This window comes from Cucurbita moschata, unplaced genomic scaffold (assembly GCF_002738365.1).
Source record: "Cucurbita moschata cultivar Rifu unplaced genomic scaffold, Cmos_1.0 Cmo_Scf00016, whole genome shotgun sequence".
NCBI lineage: Eukaryota > Viridiplantae > Streptophyta > Magnoliopsida > Cucurbitales > Cucurbitaceae > Cucurbita > Cucurbita moschata.
Window position 1 is genome coordinate 3,624,445 of NW_019268532.1, and position 25,316 is coordinate 3,649,760.

The 25,316-nt window shown below is 36.1% G+C and overlaps 4 protein-coding genes and 1 long non-coding RNA gene across 9 annotated transcripts; 3 read left to right on the forward strand and 2 right to left on the reverse strand.

Moving 5' to 3' along the window:
* Positions 1–1,061: 1,061 nt before the first annotated feature.
* LOC111454052 (probable protein phosphatase 2C 50) lies at positions 1,062–5,132 on the forward strand. Of its 2 annotated transcripts, none has more exons than XM_023095333.1 (5): positions 1,062–1,456; positions 1,686–2,813; positions 2,892–3,209; positions 3,285–3,390; positions 4,412–5,132. In XM_023095333.1, exons 2-5 carry the CDS (start codon positions 1,989–1,991, stop codon positions 4,747–4,749), a joined length of 1,587 nt encoding a protein of 528 aa, XP_022951101.1. In that variant the 5' UTR covers positions 1,062–1,456; positions 1,686–1,988; the 3' UTR covers positions 4,750–5,132. The 2 variants fall into 2 exon arrangements, with proteins under 2 accessions (XP_022951101.1, XP_022951102.1); XM_023095334.1 differs by having other exon boundaries at positions 1,064–1,456; positions 2,131–2,813.
* Positions 5,133–5,408: 276 nt separating this feature from the next.
* Positions 5,409–7,337, forward strand: LOC111454054 (uncharacterized protein At4g33100). Of its 4 annotated transcripts, none has more exons than XM_023095336.1 (4): positions 5,414–5,656; positions 5,728–5,812; positions 5,905–5,983; positions 7,016–7,337. In XM_023095336.1, the coding sequence occupies exons 1-4, from the start codon at positions 5,568–5,570 to the stop codon at positions 7,090–7,092; spliced, it is 330 nt and encodes a 109-aa protein (XP_022951104.1). In that variant the 5' UTR covers positions 5,414–5,567; the 3' UTR covers positions 7,093–7,337. The 4 variants fall into 4 exon arrangements, with proteins under 4 accessions (XP_022951105.1, XP_022951104.1, XP_022951108.1 ...); XM_023095340.1 differs by having other exon boundaries at positions 5,905–6,024; positions 7,016–7,038; XM_023095339.1 differs by lacking the exon at positions 7,016–7,337 and adding an exon at positions 6,949–6,971 and having other exon boundaries at positions 5,905–6,024.
* A 6,606-nt stretch (positions 7,338–13,943) lies between these two features.
* Positions 13,944–14,512, reverse strand: LOC111454540. Its single transcript, XR_002712444.1, has 3 exons — positions 14,388–14,512; positions 14,147–14,177; positions 13,944–14,084 (listed from the first exon to the last, which is right to left on the reverse strand). It is a non-coding gene; the product is annotated as an uncharacterized LOC111454540 (long non-coding RNA).
* A 594-nt stretch (positions 14,513–15,106) lies between these two features.
* Positions 15,107–18,902, forward strand: LOC111454288 (protein PLASTID MOVEMENT IMPAIRED 1-RELATED 1-like). The gene is made up of 2 exons (XM_023095714.1): positions 15,107–15,270; positions 15,559–18,902. The coding sequence occupies exon 2, from the start codon at positions 15,639–15,641 to the stop codon at positions 18,741–18,743; it is 3,105 nt and encodes a 1,034-aa protein (XP_022951482.1). The 5' UTR covers positions 15,107–15,270; positions 15,559–15,638; the 3' UTR covers positions 18,744–18,902.
* A 66-nt stretch (positions 18,903–18,968) lies between these two features.
* LOC111454289 (probable WRKY transcription factor 50) lies at positions 18,969–19,864 on the reverse strand. Its single transcript, XM_023095715.1, has 3 exons — positions 19,450–19,864; positions 19,260–19,368; positions 18,969–19,181 (listed from the first exon to the last, which is right to left on the reverse strand). The coding sequence occupies exons 1-3, from the start codon at positions 19,655–19,657 to the stop codon at positions 19,061–19,063; spliced, it is 438 nt and encodes a 145-aa protein (XP_022951483.1). The 5' UTR covers positions 19,658–19,864; the 3' UTR covers positions 18,969–19,060.
* Between the last annotated feature and the right edge of the window lie 5,452 nt (positions 19,865–25,316).

Below are 25,316 nucleotides of genomic sequence, written 5' to 3' on the forward strand. Positions count from 1 at the left end.
AGCCACAAGTCATCATTAATATCGGTTACAAATGTTAAATATTCTTGAATTTTGTAACCTTATTTTCAAGTCAACCACGAACTCTATTTACTTTTAGTTTCCTCAAAATACCTCGTAATAATCGAGATATTATTCCTTACTAAACTCATGATTTTTCTATTAATTAATTAATTACTGTTTTGATTTATATAATTATTAATTTTGATATTTAAGAGTATAAATTGATTTTACTCGGAGTTTCTAATAGATGTGTTTGAAAAATTAGAAAAACAAAAAATAGACTGTTTTTGTAATTTTGAAAATATTTATTAAAAGTGAGGAGTGAGACAAGTAATATACCTGTCGAGTTTAATGTCTTTTTTATATGGAAGACAAGTAATCTCTCAAGATTTTCATATGACTCGATAGCCCAAACTATTCAACCAAACCAAGGTCGGATTGGGTTAGTTTTTTTTCTTCTTTTAAGTCGAGATTAGGTTTATTGGATTATGAAAGTCTCACGTCGCTAATTGGAATGATCATGCATTTATAATGAAAGAATACTCTCTTCATTGATACGAGACATTTTGGGAAGTCCAAAACAAAGCCACGACAGCTTATGCTCAAAGTGGACCATATCATACCACTATGGACATTTCTATTTGTCTAACATGGTTGAATTTGTTGAAAATAAAAAAAAATTAGATCAATTTGCGAGTTGATATTTTTTTTGGTCAGGTCAACCCAACAATACTAAAATCTAACCCAACCTTATCCTACTTTCAAATTATTATGAAAATTAAGAATTTTTCAAAGTTTGTAATTGATGCTAGCCATCCAAAAAGGATTAGGTTGAGAACTCTTAGCTTATGGGTCACCGATATAACCAATTGAAGCCTCGGATTAATTTAAAAGATTTTCTCAATCCAAATCGTGTGTTCCCTGTAACATATATATATATCTATATTTATGATTTGTTTATGGGCGGGAATAAATTTTGAGCAATAAATATAGGTAGACTTGTTCATCCATTGGTAGCCAGTGATTGGAAGAGGAACAGCATTGTAATTAACAAAAGAGCCTTTTTGATTTGATTGGAGCGTTAGAACAGAAGGATTTGAGAACAACATCATCATTATCATGGATTGGTAGGTTTTCATCCACTCGACACGTGTTCTATTCGTTCATCTTGAAAAAAGTTAGTATTTCTTTCAATTTTTTTCAATTTTTTTTCCTCGTATTTGTGTACTTCTCTGCAGCCTTTCCAATTTTTTTTTTAATCTTTTTCTTTTCTGGGTCTTCTAATTTCCTCTTTGTTTAAGTGGTAAGCAACCCTTCATTTCTCGTTTCTTCATTTTGATTCCCTTCTTCTCTCTCTGCTCTCTCTCTACCCCCCTTTTTAATCTCTCTGGATTTGCGATGTTGAAGAGGAGAAAAAGAAGGCATTAGCCGGATTGAAGTAGCGAGACAGCGACAGGTTAGATAATGAACTCTTTCTTCAACCTTGTTCTTCGTTTAATCTTTTTTGTTTGAATTTCATACTAGAGGTCACGATGGATTGCCTCTGATTTGGGGAAACTCTGCCAATTTTGTTAAAAGGGTTTCTATCTTTTCTAGGGTTTTCCTCTGATTCTTGAGATTTCGTCTTTCTGGGCTGTTTCTCGTGATTTTTTTACCCTTTTTCTATGTCTTTCTTGTGCTTACAGATAAAGTTTCTTCTGATTGATACCTGTTTGGGGTTGAACGGATAGGAGTTTCCAGAGAGGGAAATCGATGAACCCCTCTAACTTCAAATTTGTGTTCTGATTCAGTGTAGTTGACCAGATCTGAATGTTCGTTTCTTTTTGGTATTATCATGTTTCTTATGGATGGAAAATGGTTTGTTCAACCCCAAGTTTTACATTCTAAGATCAGTCTTAATGACAGAAAAAGGCGGTGGGTTAGTTGAAATATGACAATTGTAGAGGGGTTAGGGGGTGTTTTTTCTCATTGTTTAGGTAGAGAGCTTGATGGAGGAAATGTTCCGAGCGGTTGTCGTGCCATTTAGTGTAGGTAATTCCGACATGGCAACTCCCATGGATATCACTAGACTCACTGCTGGTTTGTTATCTGATTCTGTGGCTAAGGCTTCTGACCACTTGACTGAAGTAGGTTCTGATGATTGTAAGAGTTCTAATGGGGAGGAAGAGGTTTCGGTTATGAACGATGACAAGTGCGAAGGAGTTTCGTTGTCGGTCGTGTTGTCTCAAAATAATAGCAATTGGGTTGCAGCTGATGAGACGATATCCCATGTAAGTGAGGAAGATGATTCTTTCTCTTTAGAGGGTATATATGATAGCTCGTGTTCGCATTCGGTAGTTAGTGAGACTAGCAGCATTTGTGGTGATGATTTTTTAGGTTCTGAGGTGTCGTATTTCGAAGCATTTGGTTCCAAGGATGTTAGCAGTGTCGAGATTGCAGCTACAGCCAATGTTGAAAGTCTCGAGACTCCGATTGCGAGTTCTTCTTCTGCAGGAGTTAGCCTTGAAGAAGATATTGGAGATGGGTTAGGCATTGATGCATGTAACATGGTTCTCCAGCTTCCTCTTGAGAAAAGAGCAAACGAACCGGTTGGTCGAAGTGTTTTTGAGGTCGATTGTGTTCCTCTTTGGGGATTTACGTCCGTTTGTGGAAGAAGACCTGAAATGGAAGATGCAGCCACAGCTGTACCGAGGTTTTCAGAACTTCCTGTCCAAATGCTTATTGGCGACCGAGTTCTTGATGGCTCGAACAAGGCTATAGCTCACCAAACTGTTCATTTTTTTGGAGTCTATGATGGTCATGGTGGCTCTCAGGTTTGCATACAATTTGAATGTGCTTCTTGTTTAATGAGCCACACTCTGTTCGTTTAACTCGAATCTCTTAATATATAGGTCGCGAATTTTTGTCACGAACGTATGCATTTGGCTTTGTCTGAGGAGATAGAACTTGCTAAGCAAGACATAGCTGCTGGCAATATGAAGGATAGTTGCCAAGAGCTATGGAGAAAGGCATTCACCAAATGTTTTCTAAAAGTTGATGCTGAAATTGGAGGGAAACCTGGCGCTGAGCCTGTTGCACCCGAAACTGTAGGATCCACTGCTGTTGTTGCAATCATCTGTGCCTCTCACATTATTGTTGCAAACTGTGGCGACTCGAGAGCAGTTCTTTGTCGTGGGAAGGAGCCTATAGCGTTGTCCGTGGATCACAAAGTACGTTTGCATTTGCGGTTTCGTTAGTGAACTTGTCATATCTTCATTGATTTTAATCTCTTTGTTGCCTCTCAGCCAAACAGAGAAGATGAATATGAAAGGATTGAAGCTGCTGGAGGAAAGGTCATACAGTGGAACGGGTACCGTGTTTTTGGTGTTCTTGCAATGTCGAGATCCATCGGTACGTCTTATCCTACACGAAACTTCAAGTGTCTATGCTTGTCATTTCAAAGATATGATATCTATGACAATCTTTTGCTGCTTCGCCAAAGTAGTCCATAGTTACTGAAAAATAAACATACCCATGGGACTTAGAGAAGAAGAGTGTTCCAATAGTTCCAGGTCAAAGCATCCGCTTGTAGATATTGTCTTCTTTGGGCTTTCCTTTTAAAGCTTTAAAATGCGTCTACTAGAGAGAGGTTTCCACGCCCTTACAAGGAATGTTTCGTTCCCCTCTCCAACCGATGTGGGATCTCACAATCTCCCCCTTGGAGGCCCAATGTCCTTGTTGGCACACCGCCCGGTGTCGGCTTTGATACCATTTGTAATAGCCTAAGCCTACCGCTAGCAAATATTGTCATTTTTGGGCTTTCCTTTTCAGGCTTTCCCTTTCAGGCTTTCCCTCAAGGTTTTAAAACTCGTCCACTAGGGAAAGGTTTTCACGCCCTCATAAAGAATGTTTCGTTTCTCTCTTTAACCGTGAAGTTCACTTTCTTTGATTCTATTATAAATTGTCTTGTTATAGATTAGTGATAATTGAGTGTATGAAATCATACGGTACTTGCAGTACATTGATAGCCTGTTTAGATTACTCTCAGTTAAGATAGGTAACGTGCAAGACTCTTTCGGGTGTCAGACCTAGCCTTGTAAGTCAAAATAGAAAACAACAGATTTTCCGGGAAGGTTTGAATCTACACTAGAATCTGAACTTGGCGTCTTGGCTTCCTCCTTTGGTCCTTCTTGCAAGTGCAGGGTAACCCTGACCGGATCTACGTTCTCGACTGTGTGCTTGTCGCCTAATCCTTTCCCGATGGAAATAAGCTTACCATTATGTTGAGACTTTCTATTATTGTCGTGTTGGTGCCGTTTACTTGCGCGGTTTCCAGTTAGTTTTCTATTGCTTGGAATTCTGAAGTAAAAGGAAATATGAAAATTTGATTACTTGCTGGTTACTGTTTTAAATGAATACATTTGGGTTGCAGGTGATAGATACTTGAAACCATGGATCATCCCGGAGCCAGAAGTGATGTTCCTCCCTCGAGCGAAAGACGACGAATGCCTCATTCTAGCCAGCGATGGTTTGTGGGACGTGATGACGAATGAAGAGGTATGCGACCTGGCTCGGAGACGAATCCTACTCTGGCACAAGAAGAACGGCATCCCTTCGCCTTCTGAGAGGGGCGTGGGGATCGATCCTGCAGCCCAAGCTGCAGCCGAATACCTCTCGAACCGAGCACTTCAAAAGGGCAGCAAAGACAACATCACAGTAATTGTGATTGATTTGAAAGCTCAAAGGAAGAAGTTCAAGGCCAAATCATAACGACAATGACGATGACACGCCGTGTCATCCTTTTTAGTTGTACCATATTCTTGATTTATGAGACAAAGAACACAATATTAATGTTCGCCCGACTATTTTTCTTCGGGGCATTATGATATTAATGATATGAATGGGAAGGGAAAGTATATGCAGCATTCCGGACGTCTTGGCTCGACGTATTTGTTATAAGCTCGAGTCTTGACGAGTTTCTGGCAATGTAAATCCCTGCTGCTGCTGCTGCTGCTGCTACAATGTGATAGAATAGGTGAAAGAAAGAAACTGGGAGACAGTTCCACGCTTATGGTGTATTTGATTCGTGTATCATTTCGTACTCTTGGTGCTTATGATAAAGAGTTAGCAGAAATTAAGGTTGTTGTATGCTACTTGCTTTCAAAGTTCTAAATATTTTGGGTATTCCGATGTTTTTCAGCTGAACTCGAGCTTGGTTGACCTGAAAAAACGTTAATTTAACAGCGGGAAGGGGGCGGACTTTCCTATGGTAGTCCCGCTACGGCTATGACCGTTCGTCCCGTCTCATCTTTCTTTGGCTATGGGTCGTCTGAGGTGAAATGGATTAATTTAATGTGTATTTTGTTTGTTAAATTTGATAATGAAATCAAATCAATATATAATTGGGTATTGAAAATTAACGTAAATGATGTAAATTTTGAAGCAAAGAAGGAAAATGAGCGTTGAATTGAAATGAGAATGTTATAGAAGGCGCGAGGACACGAAGCGATTTCGTTGGCTCAGAAATTTACAAAAACCGCCGCTTCTTCTCCGGCGGCCATTTTGATGGAGTGGTAAAATCTCAATCAATGGGCATCAAGCGAGAGAGTAAAAGGTCGGCTTCTGCAACTTCGCCGTGTGCTGATCTTAGGGCTGTATATCACAATTGTTTCAATCGGTATGTTTCCATTTTCATTCCCTAAACCCTTTCTGAACCCTAATTAAGCGATTTCTGGTTTTGATTCGCAGTTGGTACTCGGAGAAGTTTGTGAAAGGTCAATTCGATGAAGAACCCTGCGTCTCCGAATGGCAGAAGTACAGAGCTTGCCTCTCTGTATGTCTTCGAGCTTTGTTTGATTCCTTCCTATTAGGTTTTGTCAATGTCGTTTGATTTCGTTGCGATCTGATATAGCCTCCAAATTACAGGAGCATTTGGAAGATAAGAAGCTGAAGCGCTTCTTGGAAGAGGAAACGATTGTTCATTCCTCCATGAAAGCTGAAACGAGTTGAGAATCGAGATTGGCTTACTTGAATGGACATTTTGAGGTCTTCACAAACTTGAAAACCATGTTTAATTGTTATTTTCCACCACTGTGTTAGAACAAATGGAGTTTTTTTGCTGCTCAAACTCTAGTTTATTTGAAAAGCATCTGAACTTTAGCTACATGATAGAAATTCAACTAGATCAGCTTATTAAGAAGATACGTGGTCTTGTTTAATAGAAAAGTTCCTGTGTTCTATGGTGAGTTCTTCTTCTTTTCTCTGCATATTTCACTTCCCTCAGCAGTAATCCTGCAGCCCACTTAGGCGAGCCATTGTTACAGAACCAAAAGAGTTTGTTCTTTTCTTTTCTAGTTTTTTTTGGCCAATTCACGTCCCGTAGAAGCTCATTATTTTTAATTTTTAGCTTCTATAATAATTGTGTGAGATCCCACGTCGGTTGGAGAGAGGAACGAAACATTCCTCAGAAAGGTGTAGAAACCTCTCCTTAGTAGACGCGCTCCCTGGTAGACGCACTTTAAAATCTTGAGGAAAAGCCCATAAGGGAAATCCTAAAGAGGACGATATTTGCTAGCGGTGTGCTTGAGCGGTTACAAATGGTATCAGAGCTAGACACCGAGCGGTGTGCTAGCGAGGACGCTGGTCCCCAAGGGGTGGATTGTGAGATCCCACGTCGGTTGGAGAGGAGAATGAAGCATTTCTTATAAGGGCGTGGAAACCTCTCCTAAATAGACGCATTTTAAAACCTTAGAGAATGAAGCATTTCTTATAAGGGCGTGGAAACCTCTTCTAAATAGACGCATTTTAAAACCTTAGAGAATGAAGCATTTCTTGTAAGGGCGTGGAAACCTCTCCTAAATAGATGCATTTTAAAACTTTAGAGGGAAGTTTAAAGAGGACAATATCGACTAACGGTGAGCTTAAACTATTATAAGTTCTGCTCTTCTTATCTGTTCAAGAAAATTGCAGAAGATTGGGTGGTTGGTATCTGCTGTATGATACCTCTTTTGAAGAAACTATTGATGTCAGACATGAGAATGTGGCACAGTGGAGCATTATGCTGGTAGTGAGCTGCATTCATTTGCACCATTTCAGAGTCAAAGTGCAAAGTGAACATGAGGATCATTGAAGGTGCAATCACATTCAAGGTGCACTCTCTCTATCATCTGATTTAAAGACCATTCATGCTTTGATTGCTATTGGGAAACTTTTCCTGTCATTGAAATGCTAAATTTTGCCTTTGTTTTACGCTCTCTTTTGGAAATGCAACCCATTTGGTATATTTGAATTATACTATAAGATAGATTTGTAGTCATGAATAACATTGAATTTGGATATTGGATAGTCCTGTACTATTATGTTTGGCTTTGAAGTTGAAAGCTTAAATTTGGATAGTCCTCTCGTCAGCTTAAGAAGACCGGCTGATTCTCGGCTTAAGTGAAACACTCCATAATCATATCAACCCAAACGATACAAGCTGTCCTAAGGAACTCATTCAACACGGTCATACGCAAAAGAGTATTGCGATGACATGTGAGATCCTTCGAAGGGGTGGATTGTGAGATCCAACAGCGAGGACGCTGGGACCCGAAAGGGGTGGATGTGAGATCCCACAGCAAGGATGTTGGGACCCGAAATGGGTGGATGTGAGATCTCACATTGGTTGGGGAGGATAACGAAGTATTCTTTATAACGGTGTGGAAACCTCTCCTTTGTAGATGCATTTTAAAAACCTTGAGGAGAAGCCCGAAAGAAAAGTCCAAAAAGGAAAATATCTACTAGCGGTAGGCTTGGGTCATTACAAATTCTCTTATAAACTTTTAATCAAATGAAGTTTCATGATTGCAGGAGTGAAATTTATCTTAATATCGACATTAAAAGATGTCTTAGTTCATGATTGCATGAGTGAAATTTATCTTAATATCGACATTAAAAGATGTCTTAGTTCATGATTGCATGAGTGAAATTTATCTTAATATCGACATTAAAAGATGTCTTAGTTCATGTATTTTGTGTGTGATTGTGAGTGTGCATTCTTCTTATCAAGTAATTTTAATAAACTAAAAATAGAAAATTAAAAATGAAATTAAGCCTACATAATTAGGTTACCCTAAGAATTTACTTGATCATATTTACTGTATGCCTCTAAATTACTTGCTATCTAAGATTTAATCATTTAAATTTTAGAAGTATATGGACTAAATTATTTTTGCATTCAAAATTCGAAAGAGTTAGGAGAGGGTCATTCATTTCAAGAACGAACAGAGAATTAAGGATATCCACCCGAAAAACTAATCCAATCTATATCGATGTACTAGAAAATACAACATTTTTGTTCACCGACCAACCCTAGGAGAAGCAAATACAACGAAAACATTAACCAATAAGATTATTGAAGTAATAAAAAGAGCCAATTGAAAAGCAATCATGCTTCTAATCCTCCTTGACTAGTCATCTCAAACTTTTATAAAATGTACTAGATTTTACGATTGATGTATTAATTCTATATTATTCTTTTTTAATAGTTTAATGGGATAAGATTCAAGTAGTCTCTTATTAATTCACAAAAAAAAATGGTTTGGATATAATATTATTATAAAAAATAAAAAATTAATATGTTTAAATATCTAATATCTTTAACCTATAATATCTTATTTAAATTATATTTAAGAATCACAATATAACAATATAAGCTTCTTCAATTTAGGCGTTCTGGTGAATGGTTGTAAATAAGCATATCACAATCATAGTTTCATGTAAAGCAAATTAAACAAATTTCATCCAGACTTCCGTGCTCCATTTTTTGAATTTATGGTAAAAGCGAATTCCGTGCTCCATTTCTTGAATTTCTACAAAAATAAGTAGAAATTCAAGAAACGGAGCATGGGAGACACGATGGGCTTGTTCAATTTGCCTAAATAAAATATTCCTACAAGAAACCGTCCTCGTGAATGGTTGTGAATAAGCATATCACAATCATTCACTAGAACAGTTTCATGTAAAGCAAATTAGACAAACTTCATCCCGACTTCCGTGCTCCATTTCTTGAATTTCTACAAAAATAAGTAGAAATTCAAGAAACGGAGCATGGGAGACACGATGGGCTTGTTCAATTTGCCTAAATAAAATATTCCTACAAGAAACCGTCCTCGTGAATGGTTGTGAATAAGCATATCACAATCATTCACTAGAACAGTTTCATGTAAAGCAAATTAGACAAACTTCATCCCGACTTCCGTGCTCCATTTCTTGAATTTCTACAAAAATAAGTAGAAATTCAAGAAACGGAGCATGGGAGACACGATGGGCTTGTTCAATTTGCCTAAATAAAATATTCCTACAAGAAACCGTCCTCGTGAATGGTTGTGAATAAGCATATCACAATCATTCACTAGAACAGTTTCATGTAAAGCAAATTAGACAAACTTCATCCCGACTTCCGTGCTCCATTTCTTGAATTTCTACAAAAATAAGTAGAAATTCAAGAAACGGAGCATGGGAGACACGATGGGCTTGTTCAATTTGCCTAAATAAAATATTCCTACAAGAAACCGTCCTCGTGAATGGTTGTGAATAAGCATATCACAATCATTCACTAGAACAGTTTCATGTAAAGCAAATTAGACAAACTTCATCCCGACTTCCGTGCTCCATTTCTTGAATTTCTACAAAAATAAGTAGAAATTCAAGAAACGGAGCATGGGAGACACGATGGGCTTGTTCAATTTGCCTAAATAAAATATTCCTACAAGAAACCGTCCTCGTGAATGGTTGTGAATAAGCATATCACAATCATTCACTAGAACAGTTTCATGTAAAGCAAATTAGACAAACTTCATCCCGACTTCCGTGCTCCATTTCTTGAATTTCTACAAAAATAAGTAGAAATTCAAGAAACGGAGCATGGGAGACACGATGGGCTTGTTCAATTTGCCTAAATAAAATATTCCTACAAGAAACCGTCCTCGTGAATGGTTGTGAATAAGCATATCACAATCATTCACTAGAACAGTTTCATGTAAAGCAAATTAGACAAACTTCATCCCGACTTCCGTGCTCCATTTCTTGAATTTCTACAAAAATAAGTAGAAATTCAAGAAACGGAGCATGGGAGACACGATGGGCTTGTTCAATTTGCCTAAATAAAATATTCCTACAAGAAACCGTCCTCGTGAATGGTTGTGAATAAGCATATCACAATCATTCACTAGAACAGTTTCATGTAAAGCAAATTAGACAAACTTCATCCCGACTTCCGTGCTCCATTTCTTGAATTTCTACAAAAATAAGTAGAAATTCAAGAAACGGAGCATGGGAGACACGATGGGCTTGTTCAATTTGCCTAAATAAAATATTCCTACAAGAAACCGTCCTCGTGAATGGTTGTGAATATATATCGTATTTCATTCTTTCGTATCATAAAGGGGAAGAATCCCAATGCACGTGACATACATATATGCATGAGGCCCCTTAACATATCTAACATGGCATTACATAAGCAGTGCTAACATCGCATTTACGTTTCTTACATCACATGGCATCTCACATGGCTTACATTACATAGCATATTACATAAACATTCCAGTTGCATAAACATCTCATGACATGACTCGATAATTCTGTGTATCTATGGCATCGATCAACATATTCATGGCATATAATACTAACATCTCATTCATGACTTCACATAACATAAACAGTCAACCGTCAACATAATTCATACATCACATAACATACATAATCGACAGTCAACACAATCTATACATGACATAATCATATCACATAAATATGGTGCATGTAGGGGCCACAGGGCACGCACAATCATACAACACGTAGTAAGCTAACTCCAACAGTAAGATCACTTACCTCGATAGTCTTGGTTGAAGTCACTCACAACGAGCTAATCCCAGCGGTTAAATATGTCCTGTGTAACCACATAAAAACTTAGAACCTTTGGTAACATACCCTAACTAAACCTCATGCTATTTATCAAAATAAACCCTCGACCTAATTTAACGTTTAGGAACCATACTGACCTCGGATGTTAAAACTAAGGGCAGAAACGGCTTCGGAAGGGCCAAAAACCTTGAAATCGATATATTACAGTGATACCGATTCACCGAGCCGAGCTGCCGAGCCGACCAATTAAGCCGCCAAGCCGAGCTGCGGGTTTTGACGGAACCGAGCCGCCGTAGACGTCAAGCCGAGCCGAGAGCACGCGTGCGGAGCCGAGATCAAGGCTGCAGCGCGCGTCCGTGTTGGGCCGAAACGCACAGGGCCCGCGTTCGTTTCGTGGGCTGGTCCAGAGGCCAAACGTGAACCCGACCCGTTTTCCTTCGTCTTCCTTACCCGAAATCTCGCGAAAACCCTAATCGTCGCTGCGCCGCCCACGACGACGTCACAACCCCGATTCCGACGATGCGACGACACCCCTCGCCTATTCCGACCGACGCGCAACGATATTCAACACCGATAGCCTCGGTCGATTCTCCCTCCGGCCACTTACCGAAGAAAACCCAGCGAACCACCCCCACACGTTTTTCCTGGCTAACTCTCGATTTTTCCGTACTCTCACACGCCCTCGAAAACCCTAAACCCTAAACGTTTGGAGAACAAAAGTTGTTTTCAAGGAAGGAGGAGAGTTGTATACGGGAATAATAAATTTTAGGATAAAATCTAAAATAAATAAAATAAAAATTCGAATCTTTACAATATTATTCCTTTCCAATAATCTGCTTTAAAAATAACAAAATCATAATCATTCAACCTATCATAAATTTTATTCAAACGAAGTAAAATCATAAAATAATAGCAAACTCGATAATAAGAAAAAATAATAACAGACGTTAATACAGAAAAAAAAAAGTGTAATAAAAAATATAATATAAACTAGGAGTGTAACAAAAAAAAAATAATACAAAAGAAGTGTAAGAAAATGTTCAAAATCACGTAACAACAAATCAATATTAATGATAATATAATAAAAATTCTAAAAAATACTAATTCTTTTCCGGCCCACTTGAAATCCAAACCAAATTTATTCGGTTTTAGAAAATTAATTCAACCCCCAACTCGAAATGCACATCCATAATTATTACATGACCAAATAAAAAAAATTCAAATATAAAAATAAACTGTTGCTCTAAAATAACTCCACCATGCAACTATTAATATTCATTTTTAAAACATTGTAACCTATCTGATTTTATTTATAATTAGAAGAAATCGATTCATATAAATGCAAAAACTCTTACCTTTTGCACAAAGTTGCAAATATTCTACCATCTCTTCGATAGGACTCGATTGTGTAACCTATTGAAATAAAATACTGATATTAGGGGAGAGAGTTTGAAAAAAAAAATCGAATAGAAATTATGGGATGTATATCTTGGTTCAACCCAATAGTATTATTTATAGGATTTTAAATAATGTTATTAAAAATATATATTTAAAATATATCAAGATTTCAATTAATTTAAATCTTATTCAAATTTTGAATTTAAGAAGATGTAATAATATATATTTAATTAATTTAAATATTATTTAAATTTTAAATTTAAAGAATCTTAACCAAATCATCTTATTTCAATTATATATATTTAACTAATTTAATCCTTATTCAAATTTTGATTTTAAAGAATCTTATCAAAATAATATATTTTAATATCGAGGATATAATATCTTATTTCAGCATATATATTTAACTAATTTAATTCTTATTTAAATTTAAAAGAATCTTTTTTTTATTTTAAATAAAAGATTCTTTATTAAATAATATATTTAAATATCTAATATATTAACTCATGATCATTCTCTAAATTCACGGTCTTTTATTCTCCTCTCCAACCAAGGAAGATTTCTACACGGTTATAAAGGTAGTCTTGTTCTCCCTCCCAGCTAATGTAGATATCACAATCAATTTTGAGAAAAATACGAGAATAGATACCCAAAAATATTTCAAGATTTGGAGGTTTTGGAGAGAGATGGAACATTGATGAATTGTCTTAGCCTGGCTTATTTAAGCTAGTAATTAGCCTCCACCCAATTACGCTTTTTTTATTTTTTTATTTTTATTTTTTATGTCCTAATAACCTTTTTATTTTTGTGTTCCATAAATTTAATTCAATTTAACTAAATAAACACATAAAATACGACTTTTATTAAAAAAAAAATGAAGAAAAGAAAGGAGATAGGTAAAAATGAGAATAGGAGACCAAATAAGGACTCACAATGATGATACAATACTCTTCATTATGAGTATAAACTCTCGTAACTTTGCTCTGGACTTTCCAAAAGATTTGGAGATAGTATTCCTTGTTTATAGACCCAAAACCACTCCTTAAATTAGCCACGACTCAATCCCAACAATTCTCAACGATTGCACACAGAAACTAAATAAAAATAATAAAATAGAAAAATAGAAAAAAAAGCGTAAAAAAATAAAATAATATAAAAAAAAATGTAAATATTAGGATTCGAAGGTATGCATGCAGATTATTTGAAAAGTCTCAAAACCACTCCCAACAACAAATTCATATTTACATTAATACAATAAAATAATTTTTTTTCAGTTATGTTAAATGCCAATTCTTTTCTCGCAAATCAAATTTATTCCGTTCCAAAAAAATTAACCTAACCTAACTCGAAACATTATCAATGTACCGCCGTAACAATTATACAATCAAATAAAAAAAAAACACAAATATAAAGATAAAAGAATATTTATCTAATTATAATGTTTCATTTATGATTATTGTAACCATTCTTTTTAGTTTCCAAATTTGTAAGTATTGTATTTTAGTGTCTAAATGATGTATAAAAGTTAAGCTAATCATTGTCATTAATTTCTTTTATTAGGCTGTTAAGTGTTTTTATATTAACTTTTTAAGAAATCACACTGAAACAACTAAAAGCCTAGCCGATATTAACATCTTTGAACGTTTACTTTCCCACTTCAGCTTAAAATTTTTAAAATACGTCTGTTACGGAAAGGTTTCCATCCCTTATAAAAATGTTTCATTTTCCTCTCCAACCGATGTGGGATCTCACAATCTACCTCCTTTCAAGGCCCAGTGTTCTTGTTGGCATTCGTATCCTTATTCACTCTAGGTGAGATCTCACAATCCACCCCCTTCGTGGTCCAGCATCCTCGTTGCATTTGTTCCACTCTCCAATCGATGTGGGATCTCACAATCCACCTTCTTTCAGGCCCAGCGTTCTTACTGACGTTCGTTTCCCTCTCTAATCGATGTGGAATCTCATAATCCACTCCCTTTGTGACTCATTCTCGCTACATTAGTTCCACTCTCTAATCGATGTGAGATCTCACACTCCACCTCCTTTCACGACCCAGCGTTCTTACTGGCATTCGTACCCCTTTCTACTCTACGTGAGATCTCACAATCCACCCCCTTCGTGGTCTAGCATCCTCGCTACATTTGCTCCACTCTCCAATCGATGAGGGATCTCACAATCCACCTCCTTTCGGGGTCCACTGTCTTGCTGACGTTCATTTCCCTCTCCAATCGATGTGAGATCTCACAATCCACCTTCTTTCGAGGTCCAGCATTCTTGCTGGCATTCGTTTCCCTCTCCAATCGATTTGGAATCTCACAATCCACCCCTTTGTGATTAGACATCCTCGCTGCATTCATTCCACTCTCCAATCGTAAGATCTCACACATCAAATTAATTTTCAATACAAAATCAAGACATTAACTTAAACTAATTATTTATATAGAATTCTAAAATTCGATCTTTTTTTTTTTAATGTTATTCTATTTCCTCAATTATGTCACCAAAAAAAAATCAAAATTAGATGGTTTTGTTGGTTGACTTCCAAATAGAGGTCATACTCATAGAGTTTCGTGCCTCCGGCAATCTCCAAGCCATTTCAAAGTTAGGGAAGAAATTAAAAAAAAAAACAGAGAAAATTATATAAAGCTTCAAATTTCCCGGTGAATATTAAATCGGGGTTGTTGGGTAGAGTTCATTTCCACAATCAAGCGCCGCGTGGACTCGCGCCCCAATCTGTCGGCTGCTATGTCCCATCATTGGCCTCATGTTTCCCAATCCAACGATTAATCTTTCAGTTCCTAGCAACCCCTTTTGCTCATCCCCTGAATTCGATCACACCCAAATAAAATCCCAAATCGGGTATTCAATTTTTAAAAATTTCTTACCATTTCCAAGTTCCCACTGCCGCATAAGACAATACATTAATGCCCTTCACGCTTTTCCTCTGAAATATCATCGGGGAAGATTTCCGCGCGACCAATCCGCTCCATTCCGGTAATTATTTTCGGCTCACTGGTTCATCTGCTACAATTTCACTTTACTTTGCCCCAATTATTGAATTTGGTACTGTTACATTATGTTATTTGGTATAGCTTTGATTCTTTTACTGATTTGTTCATAGCTTTGATTCTTTTTCTGTTCGTTTTTCTACTGGATTTATGGATTTGATTGTGATTTCTGAAAAGGGTTGTGGTGTTCTATCGTGGGGTTATCTTATTGGAACTGCTGATGTTGAATTCGTTTCTATTTTCTGTATGTTCCCTTTTTTCTTTGTGGATTTAGTGGCTTAACAGAGTTATTGGGAACCCTTTATGATGAAATTGTTGAAGAACATAGCAGATTGTGGGTTTGTTTAGTGAAAAATGTCGTCTAGGTATTGTGATGGTAGAGGAGAGTCTGATGGGGGTCGGCTTCTTGAGGAAATTGAGGCAATAAGTAAGGCTCTGTACTTACACAAGGGCCACACAAATTCGAGTTTCGATCTTCCTGATCGACGGTTCGAATCAAATGAAGAAGAATTATTGGTGAATGAAACTAGAAGGTCGTCGTCATCATCATCTTCTTGGAACTGGAAGAAGTCTTTGAAAGCTCTTACTCATATTCGACATCGAAAGTTCAATTGTGTGTTTTTTCTGAAGGTTCATTCCATTGAAGGGTTACCCTCGAGTTTTAATGGCTATAGTTTACATGTGCATTGGAAAAGGAAGGATGAGGTTTTGCATACTCGCCCGTCTAAGGTTTTTCGAGGCGTGGCGGAATTTGATGAGACTTTGATTCATAAAACTTCGATATCTGGTGGGAGAAGTTTGGCTAACAACTCGGCGAAGTATGATCAAAAGCTTTACTTGATCTATGTTTCTATGGTCGGAGCGCCACGGCTCGAGTTTGGGAAGCATTGGATTGACCTGACGAGGATTTTGCCTCTTACATTGGAGGAGCTTGAAGGGGATAAATGTTCTGGGAACTGGTCAACCAGCTTTCGACTTGCTGGCAATGCGCGAGGTGCTACTCTAAATGTCAGCTTTAGCTTTCTGGTAACTAAGGACGATCCGATGAAATTGAGCGGTCCCGAAAACGTTGTCGAACTCTTGAAGTTATTGCATGATAGGTCAAGGCTTTCTACCTATGATGCACCCTTTACTTCAAGTAATTTAAATAGGTTTCGGGTTGATACGGGAATTTTCGATGAAGTAAACCCGAAATTGGAGCTCTCAAAGTCGATAAGCGTTTTGTATAGTAAGATGGATGAGGTAGATCATTCAGGTTCTGAGTTTGCCAAGCAGTTTGAAGTAAAAACTAATGAGGAACAAAAGTCTCCTGAAGTAATTGGTGGAGATAGTTATGAGAGTTTTAAGTTTTCCATTGTTGAATGTGGAATAGAATTAGCTGTTCAGACTATTGAGGGCTCGAAAATTGAAACGGTTTCATTGGACGAAGTCGTTGGAGATGACAAAGTTGCTACCGAATTTAAGTCGAGCAACACGTTGAAGGATTCGGAGTGCGATATTCATGTAGATGACTCGATAAGGGATGAATTCGAATATGAAGAGAGTAAGCTAAAACTAAAAGTAGAAGAAGTTTCTCCAGAAGAGTTGAGTTCAGATTCTGATCTCAAGAACTCTCCCTCGACCGTTGGTGAACTTCTCGAAGAGGAAAACGATATCGATGCCGAGGAAGATTGTACGAGAAGATCTCTTAGCCTGGATGAGTCTTACAAATCCGTGGCTAGTGATTTTCTAAAGCTGCTGGGGTTGGAGAATGGTTCGGCGAGGTTTTCAGATCCTGATATATCGTCTCCCAGAGAGCGTTTATTGAGGGAATTCGAGGAGGAGTCCCTACTTTTTGGTAATCCGTTATTGGACTTTTCGGGTACAGAAGAGTGGCAGGATAACGAAAACGTCGATATGCTGGAGTCTGCTTCTGGGGATTTTGATTTTTCTGTTCGTGTTGCTGAAGGACAGGAGGGGCATCAGTCCTTGAGAAACAGAAGGAACGTCGAAATTCTCGAAAACTTGGAGACCGAAGTTCTAATGCGAGAATGGGGCTTAGACGAGAGAGATTTCGAGCATTCTCCACATTATTGTTCGAGTGGATTTGGGAGTCCTATTGAGTTGCCCCCAGAAGACGAGCCACCTAAGTTACCTTCACTCGGAGATGGGTTCGGAGCATTCCTTAAGATGAACGGCGGGTTTTTACGGCTCATGAGTCCTTGGCTCTCTCAAAAGACTAGCATTGGACAGAGCTTAGCCATTCAATGTTCTGATCCTGTTGTTCTACCTAATGAAATGGGTCGTGATATCATGGAGATATCACAAAATCTAGCAATGGCAGGAACCAAAAACCTTTCTATACTCACAAAAAAGTTGATGCCTTTGGATGATATCACTGGGAAAACTCTCCACCAAATGATATCCAGTTGGAACTCGTGTGGTTCGGTTTCATGTTGTCGAAGGAACAACCCTGAAGGATTGCCATCGTATCCGAACAATAGTAGTCTTCGATCTCTTCTCGATTTCGAGATGCACCAAGAACTCATGTCACCTGATGATCTAGCTTTTCTAGCAATGGACAAGATTGAAACTCTCTTAATAGAAGGATTAAGAATTCAATCTGGCTTTACAGATGACGAGACACCACGACGAATCGGTGCTCGCCCGTTTCATTGCGTGTCAGCCTGTGGACCGAGACGTCCCAATCGGGATGGTTCTTGTAGCTCTGAAGGATTGAAGGAACTGCAGTTTATCGATCGCCCCGAAACAGCTAATGATGTTGTTGGGTTGATGGATCTTTGTATAACATTGAAGAACTGGTTAAAGCTTGATGCTGGTAACATTAATGATGATGGTGATCCAAATGGTCAGCATATTATGAAGACTCTTGTGGCTCATGGTGCTAACTATGCAGACATAGTTGAAAGGCTATCAGTTAACAAGTCCGGGGTATCCAGCAAAGAGATGGGCTTGTTTAAGAACAAGCTTGTGGTGGCTCTCATGGTGCAACTTCGAGATCACTTACGAGACTACGAACCGGTGGGCTGCCCAATGATGTGCATAATGGAGGTCGAGAGGTTCTTTATCGACACAGCTCATGACGCCGTCAGTGAAATGAGCTGCGTCGACAAGGAGAACGAGACATTGCAAGCACAAGGACACCATGTTCATGCATTTAAACTCGATGATATTCATCTTTTGGGTGTAAATTCTGAGCCTAATAGGATGCAATTCTGGGGAACCACGACGCAGCAGCAATCTGGGTCGCGTTGGCTGCTTTCAAGTGGAATGGGTAGAAACTTCAAGCTCCCGATATCGAAGTCGAAAGCAATCGTTACATTTTCGTCAAAAGCTCCGACTGGCGATATCTTGTGGAGCATTTCCTCTGATATACATGGTGAGGGAATGATCTCTGCTTCAACAGCTTCGAGTTCATATAAAAGAAACTTCGATGTCGTGATCCCGATCCGTAGTTGATCGATCGATCGCTTGGCCTTGTATTTTGATGAGTTTCCCATTACTATTTCTTTTCATTTTGTTTCACTGTAAAGGAATTGATCAAAGCAAAAGTTTTCATGTCTTCATATCATAAGGCTACTTTGTTATATATTGGCTGAATCCAGAGCCATTTCTCTGTAAATCTATGCGTTCGCTACCCGTACCGTGTTCTTCGAGTTTATGGCACAAAGAGGAGAAAGGATATGAAGCTAGAACAACGATTCATGCATTCGAGAAAACACTAGAACTCGTACCCGATAACGATTTTCATACTAAAAAAAGATTGAAATATTTTCTTATGAACTTTCATGGGTATGGACACCCTCGTAGGTCGTTATCACGTATTTTGGATCATCTCGATCTCTTTCGACTCTCTTCTTCACCGGGCAGCCTTCGACCGAGCATTTGTAGTAGTTCCTGCATTTCATAAATCGTCATATCAATTTAGATGAACACAAACAACGTTTCTTTTTCATTGCGTTTTAGATCATCTACCTCGGATTCGGGCTGTTCTTCACCATCTTCTTCCCATACTTCCTCCACTTGAACCCATCATCCAAAATCTCAACTTCTGATTTCGTCTTGAATGCAAATCTTTCACGAACTTATGAAAGATCATCAATATATCAGGAGGAATCATCAAGAACATATGAATACTAAAATGTAACAAAACTTATGCGCTTACCACTGCTAGGCTCTCCTTGGTGGATGGTGTTCCGAGCAAGCTCATCAACCTCGTCCCATTGATAACCCGGATACATCACCGTGTCGACCAGAGACGAAGCGTTTACATCGAGCCACCCGTCAAACATCGAGTCCGTAAACTCGATCCCGGGCTGCTCGGCAAGATCGCTCTCGGATGTCGCCGGGTACTGGTTACTATTGTACGACATTTGGAAGGTGAGAAGCCAAAAGTTAACAAAAACAAAGTTGTGGAACAAAAATATGAAGTGAGTTAAGGTTGACAGGCAGCTTCCCACTGAGCTTCCTACCAAAGTTAAGGAAGGTTCAACGGTAATGCTTAATATGATGAAAGGTGAAGACCAACAAGGGTAGAATATTAAGTCTGTGGGGTATGATGCCAAAAGAGATGACTTTGAGTAGACTTTCAGCTGCATGTTTTTGTTTGAGCTTCAACATTAATATCTATCCCCCAAAATCAACCCCCTTAATGGGCACTAAAGATACCGTGCGGTAAACACGCAATAGATCTCGTCAATTCTACATATGCTAGAGTGAAGTTTGTCCCGATTGACCAACGTACATATGTGTTCCTAGTTGAGCTGTTTGTTAGGTTTTGTTTTCACTCATACGCTTCTACAGAAGATTGTTCCAAGTCGTAGTTAATTTTAGAGTTCTTACTATTAGACCGTGCACTCTTTCTTACCTGTGCTTGCTTGGTCTCGGGATATGTCTCATTTGAATCTTCACTGTAGTAAGGAGTAACTTAGGAATTGATTTGATCATATGTTGAATTGACGATGTATACTGCGTGTTTATTGCTAGGAATCTCTTTAAGGAGATACATATAATCGCTAAAGTGGACTCCACTGTCTCCTTTAGTGTGAGATCCCATATTAATTAAAGAAGGGAACGAATCATTCCTTATAACGATATGGAAACTTCTCACTATCAGACGTATTTTTAAAACGTTGAGGGAAAACCTGAGAGGACAATATCTTCTAGCGTGGGGCAGGAGAGATTACATTTAGCAAACCCAAGAGGAAGATACACCAATTCTAATAAGTATTTCTTACATCGCTCGAACAGTGCAGATAATACGACATAGATTTTTATAACCGTGCTTATTTGGATAGATTTAGAATCTCTCATTTGAATGTGATATCAGCTCGTTCATGTAGCACAACGGTGACAGATCGGGAATGTACACATAGTAAGCATATGATTTGACATGTTTGAAATTGAATTTGTTTGCGTTTCAAAGCGAATAAAGGGGAAAACGTAGCCCATTTGATAGGGTTTTCACATAGCGAGTGGTTCATGTGGCCTCATTTGTTTTGGTCTTTGAAAGCAACCATTTTCATTATTTTAAATCTCCAAAGTCCCACAATGTTTGAAACTTCTCAACACCTCGCTTCTCTAATTTGGGAAAAATCTTAACTCAAACCTTAAACCCTAATCCTTTTTCAATTTACACCATCGAATTTAACATTACCGACATGTAATAGTCTAAGTCCACCACTAATGCGTCCGGTAGGGATCTCACAATCCACCTTTCTTAGGGGTCCAACGTCCACGCTAGCACACCGCCTGGTATACCACTCGGTGGATTGTGAGATCTCACATCAACTAAACAGAGAACAAAGCGTTCCTTACAAGAGTGCGAAAATCTCTCTCGAATGTATTTTAAAATCTCAAGGGGAAACCCACAAGGGAAAGTTCAAAGAAGACAATATCTGCTCGTGATGGGATTAGACGGTTACAAATCACATTTCTGGTTGTTATTTCTTTGATATTTTTATCTAATTTAAAATACCCTAAAAATGCAACAAATTCTTGACTACAAATATATATAAATAAAGTTTATTGATCGGGTATGCTTAGGTCAATTCAATAATATTTTAGAGAATAAAACACATGTTACTGACAATCAGGTATTGAGTAAAGAAAGGAATAAAAACGCTCCTGTTAAGTTGTTTTAGATTCATAATTATACTTAAAAGGTCAAAAATTTTAAAGTTTCATCTCTAACCAACATCCCTTCAATTCTCGAGATAACGGGATCGTTTAAATATTTTAATAATAACTTTGACAAGAAGGTTTAGCCCTCATTTTCCAAGAAACTCTATGTATTGTGCCAAAAGTAATTTCCCTTTCAAATTGAAGTGATTGGCTAGATGTTGTGGTTGACCAAGGTTCAAGGGTTGGTGAGGAAATTAGTTGAAGGAAGGAGGGGTATTATGGACATTGCACTTAAAAGTTGTTTTTTTTTTAAAAATAAAATTAATTAAAATTAGAATTGGTATATTGCCATGTTAAACCAATCAAGTATCAAATTTTAAAGATTATTTTTCTAAAATTGTAAATATTCTTCCTCAAGAAAAAAAAAAAAAGAATATTATTTTGTTTTGTTATTTATTTTGAATAAAAAATGTTTAATCATTTTAAGCTAAGAAGATCAATCATATTTTGCAATTTTAAGTATATATTTTAATGATGAAAATAAATTAAAGATGCGTTAACTAAAATAAATTAAATACTTGATTATTTATGAGAAATATTCTTAGTTAGTTATTCAAAAAAAAAAATTAAATCATTAATTTGCTACAATTGGGTTATCAAATTATCTAATTATCGTATTTTAAATACTTAGTAAGCGACCCTGCTGTTATGTCAGAGGATGAAAACAGATGCAAAAATGTTAAATATCTGAATCTATTTTTTATTAGCTTTCATTTAATTAACCATATCGTCCAACATGGCCATATCATCACACGCGATTGTATTGCTACTCTCTCTTCTGACCGTATCGTCAAGTTTCAATATGTATAATTGTGACCATATAACCCGTCAAGTTTCAATATGTATAATTGTGACCATATAACCAGAAAACATAGGTAGTCATATCGTGGCTCTTACTCCTGACCCTATTAATCTCACTTAGATAAGCTTTTAGATTCTTTAATTCGACTTAAACTTAAGAGAACACTTTAAAATGCTAAAATTGAAGGAAGCTGGCCTTGTGCTAAATTAGTTAGAAAGTGGATATCGATCAAAATTATGGTTGAATTAGTTAATATCAGTCACGAATTCGAGCAAAGAAAGCTTAACGGGTTGGATTAAAGACTAAACTAAAATTTCAAATTTACAATGATAAACTAAGATAAAATTGATATTTAAAAGAAAAATAACAAAATATTCTCTAATAAGAATATTAATAATAATAATAAGTCATGGTCAATGGAGGAGAGGAGGCCCACCATTAAAAATTGGTCCAATTGCTTCATTTTTTAGTTGCAAAAGTCAAAAGAAAAAGAAAAGATTCATTCCACGGTGGATTTAGGAACGGGAATATGGTGGGTCACCTACGTCATTTTGCTGACGTATTATGCCACGTGGACATCCGAATACTGCGACAACTCAGTCAACTTCAAAGACTCAAAACCACTGCCCGAGGCATGGTTGACTGAATCAATAAACTTCAGTACAGCGGCTATCGCCGTCGTCGGAAACATGTTGATGCCTCTTACTTTGTTTTTATGAAAGATGGTAAGGATGGAAGATGCATGTTAGATTTAGTATATTAAATGTAAAGAAAAAATGTGTTTAAATTAATATTTTATGTATATAATATAAAGAGAAAAAATATATATTGAATTTGAATGGTTTAAATTAATATTTAATATACCATAAAAAAAAAGAAAAATATATTTAATTTGATAGGTTGAATTGGTAGTCATTAAAAGAAAAATAATGTTTTTTTTAAGAAGATAGTTATAGTAATTATAAATGATTAAATAAGTTTATTATTGTATAAGATTAAAGCTATAAATACTATGTTATAGCGTAACAATGCTATTATAAGTTAAACATAACTTCATACTCCATAATAGAACGTTATAGAAAGTCTCGAACATTTAATAGTATCACCTGTCAAGATTATGTAGAAAGCTATCAAAAGTTTACGAGAGTTGTTAACTAGCTATCATATCTCGTATTTGTTGTAGTGATTGTTTAGACTCGAGAAATTTGATACTACTCATGAGCATGCTATGTAGAAGGTTTTCTACGATAGGTTGCATGATGTTGGTGATCTCGTGGTCAATTTTACAAATAGACAAGATCTCTCAAAGAATCTAAAACACGTCTATCTTTGACTTTTAAATATTATTTAAATAAAATATTATATCTTGATATATTAAATATTTAAATATATTATTTTGAAAATGTTCCTTCAAATAAAATTTAAATTAATTAAATATATAATTAGATATTTTAGAAAGATTTTTTTAAAATAAAAAATTTGAATAAGACTAAAAAGTTAAATAGATGCGGTTATATTTTGACTTTTAAATATTATTTAAATAAAATATTATATTCTAATAAATTAGATATTTAAATGTATTATTAGTAGAGACCTCCTAAATTTTAAATTTTAAATCATAATTTGAATAAGATTTAAATTAGATAAATATGGTTGAGTTTTAAACATAATATTATATTTTAATATATTAAATACTTAAATATATTATTTCAAAATTAAAATTTGAATAAAATTTATATTCTGACTTTTAAATATTATTTTAATAAAATATTATATTTTAATGCATTAAATATTGAGATAGGAAGATTCTTAAAAATTGGAATAAGATTAAAATTAATTAAATAAATTGGTTATATTTTGACTTTTTAAATATTTTAAAATAAAATATCTTAGTACATCGAATATTCAAATATATTATTTTGACAAAGTTCTTTAAAGTCATACTATGGTGTTGACTAAAAATGTATCTCACAATTTCTTGGAACCTTTCTTTTTCCAATTCTAGAAGAACTTTGGCGTGTCGGAATGTACTAATGATATTTGCAACTTTGGGTACCAGTTTTTGCTCTTGCTCTTATATGAATATTTTTTATTTTAATTATAAATAAAATTAAATAAGTTCTCATTGTTTAAGAATGAATATTAATAGTCATGCGGTTATAAAAATATTAATTTTCGACCACCCATTCATTTTTATATTTGGTTTTTTTGTAATTGTTAGGCTGTACATTGACAACATATCAGTTGAGTTGAGTTAATTTGTTGAAACTAAATAAGTTTGGTTCGAGTTTTGAGTTTGGTGGAAAAGAAATCACATTTACTCGAACCAAAAAATATTATTTTATTGTATTGACATAAATATATGAATTTCAAATAATCCACGTCTAATCCTAATATTTACATTTTTTAAAATATTTTTTTTTATTTCATTCTACTATTCAGGTTTGAATATGATCTGACTTATACATGTATTTAGATTATTTTGAAATAAAAATCTATTATGTTCAGGGTATCGTAAGCATATATTTCAATCATTTTAAAGCATATTATTTTTATTTTACATATTCACTCTTTTAAAAAGTTTATTATTTTACTTTGTTATTGTTATTTATTATCTATTTGTTGCAATCTATTTTATCATAATTTGAAAACTATAGAGTGGTTCGAAAAATTTCCTCGACCCAACCCATCGGTCGGGTTCGGTTCCGCATGCAACCCTAGTAATTATATTTCTTTTAGTCTTGTTTTCCATTATTTCTGTAACATTTTCCAATTTCTCTTCTCTTACTTTCTTCAACCTTTTCCACGATCTCAGTTCGTACGCATTATTTTCTCATCTTTTCCCCACACACGACACGTAATCGACGAATGGCGATTTTACTCGCATCTTGGCAACAGAGGCGATTAGATTCCTCCAATGGCTCGATGGTAAGAGTGAATAAGTTTGAGATTCCACAGATTCTAATTTTCTCTAACAAGAACTCTTCCTTTTTTTTTTTTTTTTTTTTTTTTTTTTTTTTTTTTTTTTTTTTTTTTTTTTTTTTTTT

What these genes read in the sequence shown, in the direction of transcription:
- LOC111454289 (XM_023095715.1), bottom strand. Translation starts at nt 19,657, where the DNA reads ATGTCGTACAATAGTAACCAGTACCCGGCGACATCCGAGAGCGATCTT. An exon ending in CCAAGGAGAGCCTAGCAGTG is followed by an intron (nt 19,369 to 19,449) that starts GTAAGCGCATAA and finishes ATCTTTCATAAG; the next exon opens with TTCGTGAAAGATTTGCATTC. An exon ending in AAGAACAGCCCGAATCCGAG is followed by an intron (nt 19,182 to 19,259) that starts GTAGATGATCTA and finishes TATGAAATGCAG; the next exon opens with GAACTACTACAAATGCTCGG.
- LOC111454052 (XM_023095333.1), top strand. Translation starts at nt 1,989, where the DNA reads ATGGAGGAAATGTTCCGAGCGGTTGTCGTGCCATTTAGTGTAGGTAAT. An exon ending in ATGGTCATGGTGGCTCTCAG is followed by an intron (nt 2,814 to 2,891) that starts GTTTGCATACAA and finishes CTTAATATATAG; the next exon opens with GTCGCGAATTTTTGTCACGA. An exon ending in CGTTGTCCGTGGATCACAAA is followed by an intron (nt 3,210 to 3,284) that starts GTACGTTTGCAT and finishes GTTGCCTCTCAG; the next exon opens with CCAAACAGAGAAGATGAATA.
- LOC111454288 (XM_023095714.1), top strand. Translation starts at nt 15,639, where the DNA reads ATGTCGTCTAGGTATTGTGATGGTAGAGGAGAGTCTGATGGGGGTCGG.
- LOC111454054 (XM_023095336.1), top strand. Translation starts at nt 5,568, where the DNA reads ATGGGCATCAAGCGAGAGAGTAAAAGGTCGGCTTCTGCAACTTCGCCG. An exon ending in AGTACAGAGCTTGCCTCTCT is followed by an intron (nt 5,813 to 5,904) that starts GTATGTCTTCGA and finishes TCCAAATTACAG; the next exon opens with GAGCATTTGGAAGATAAGAA. An exon ending in CTCCATGAAAGCTGAAACGA is followed by an intron (nt 5,984 to 7,015) that starts GTTGAGAATCGA and finishes GTCAGACATGAG; the next exon opens with AATGTGGCACAGTGGAGCAT.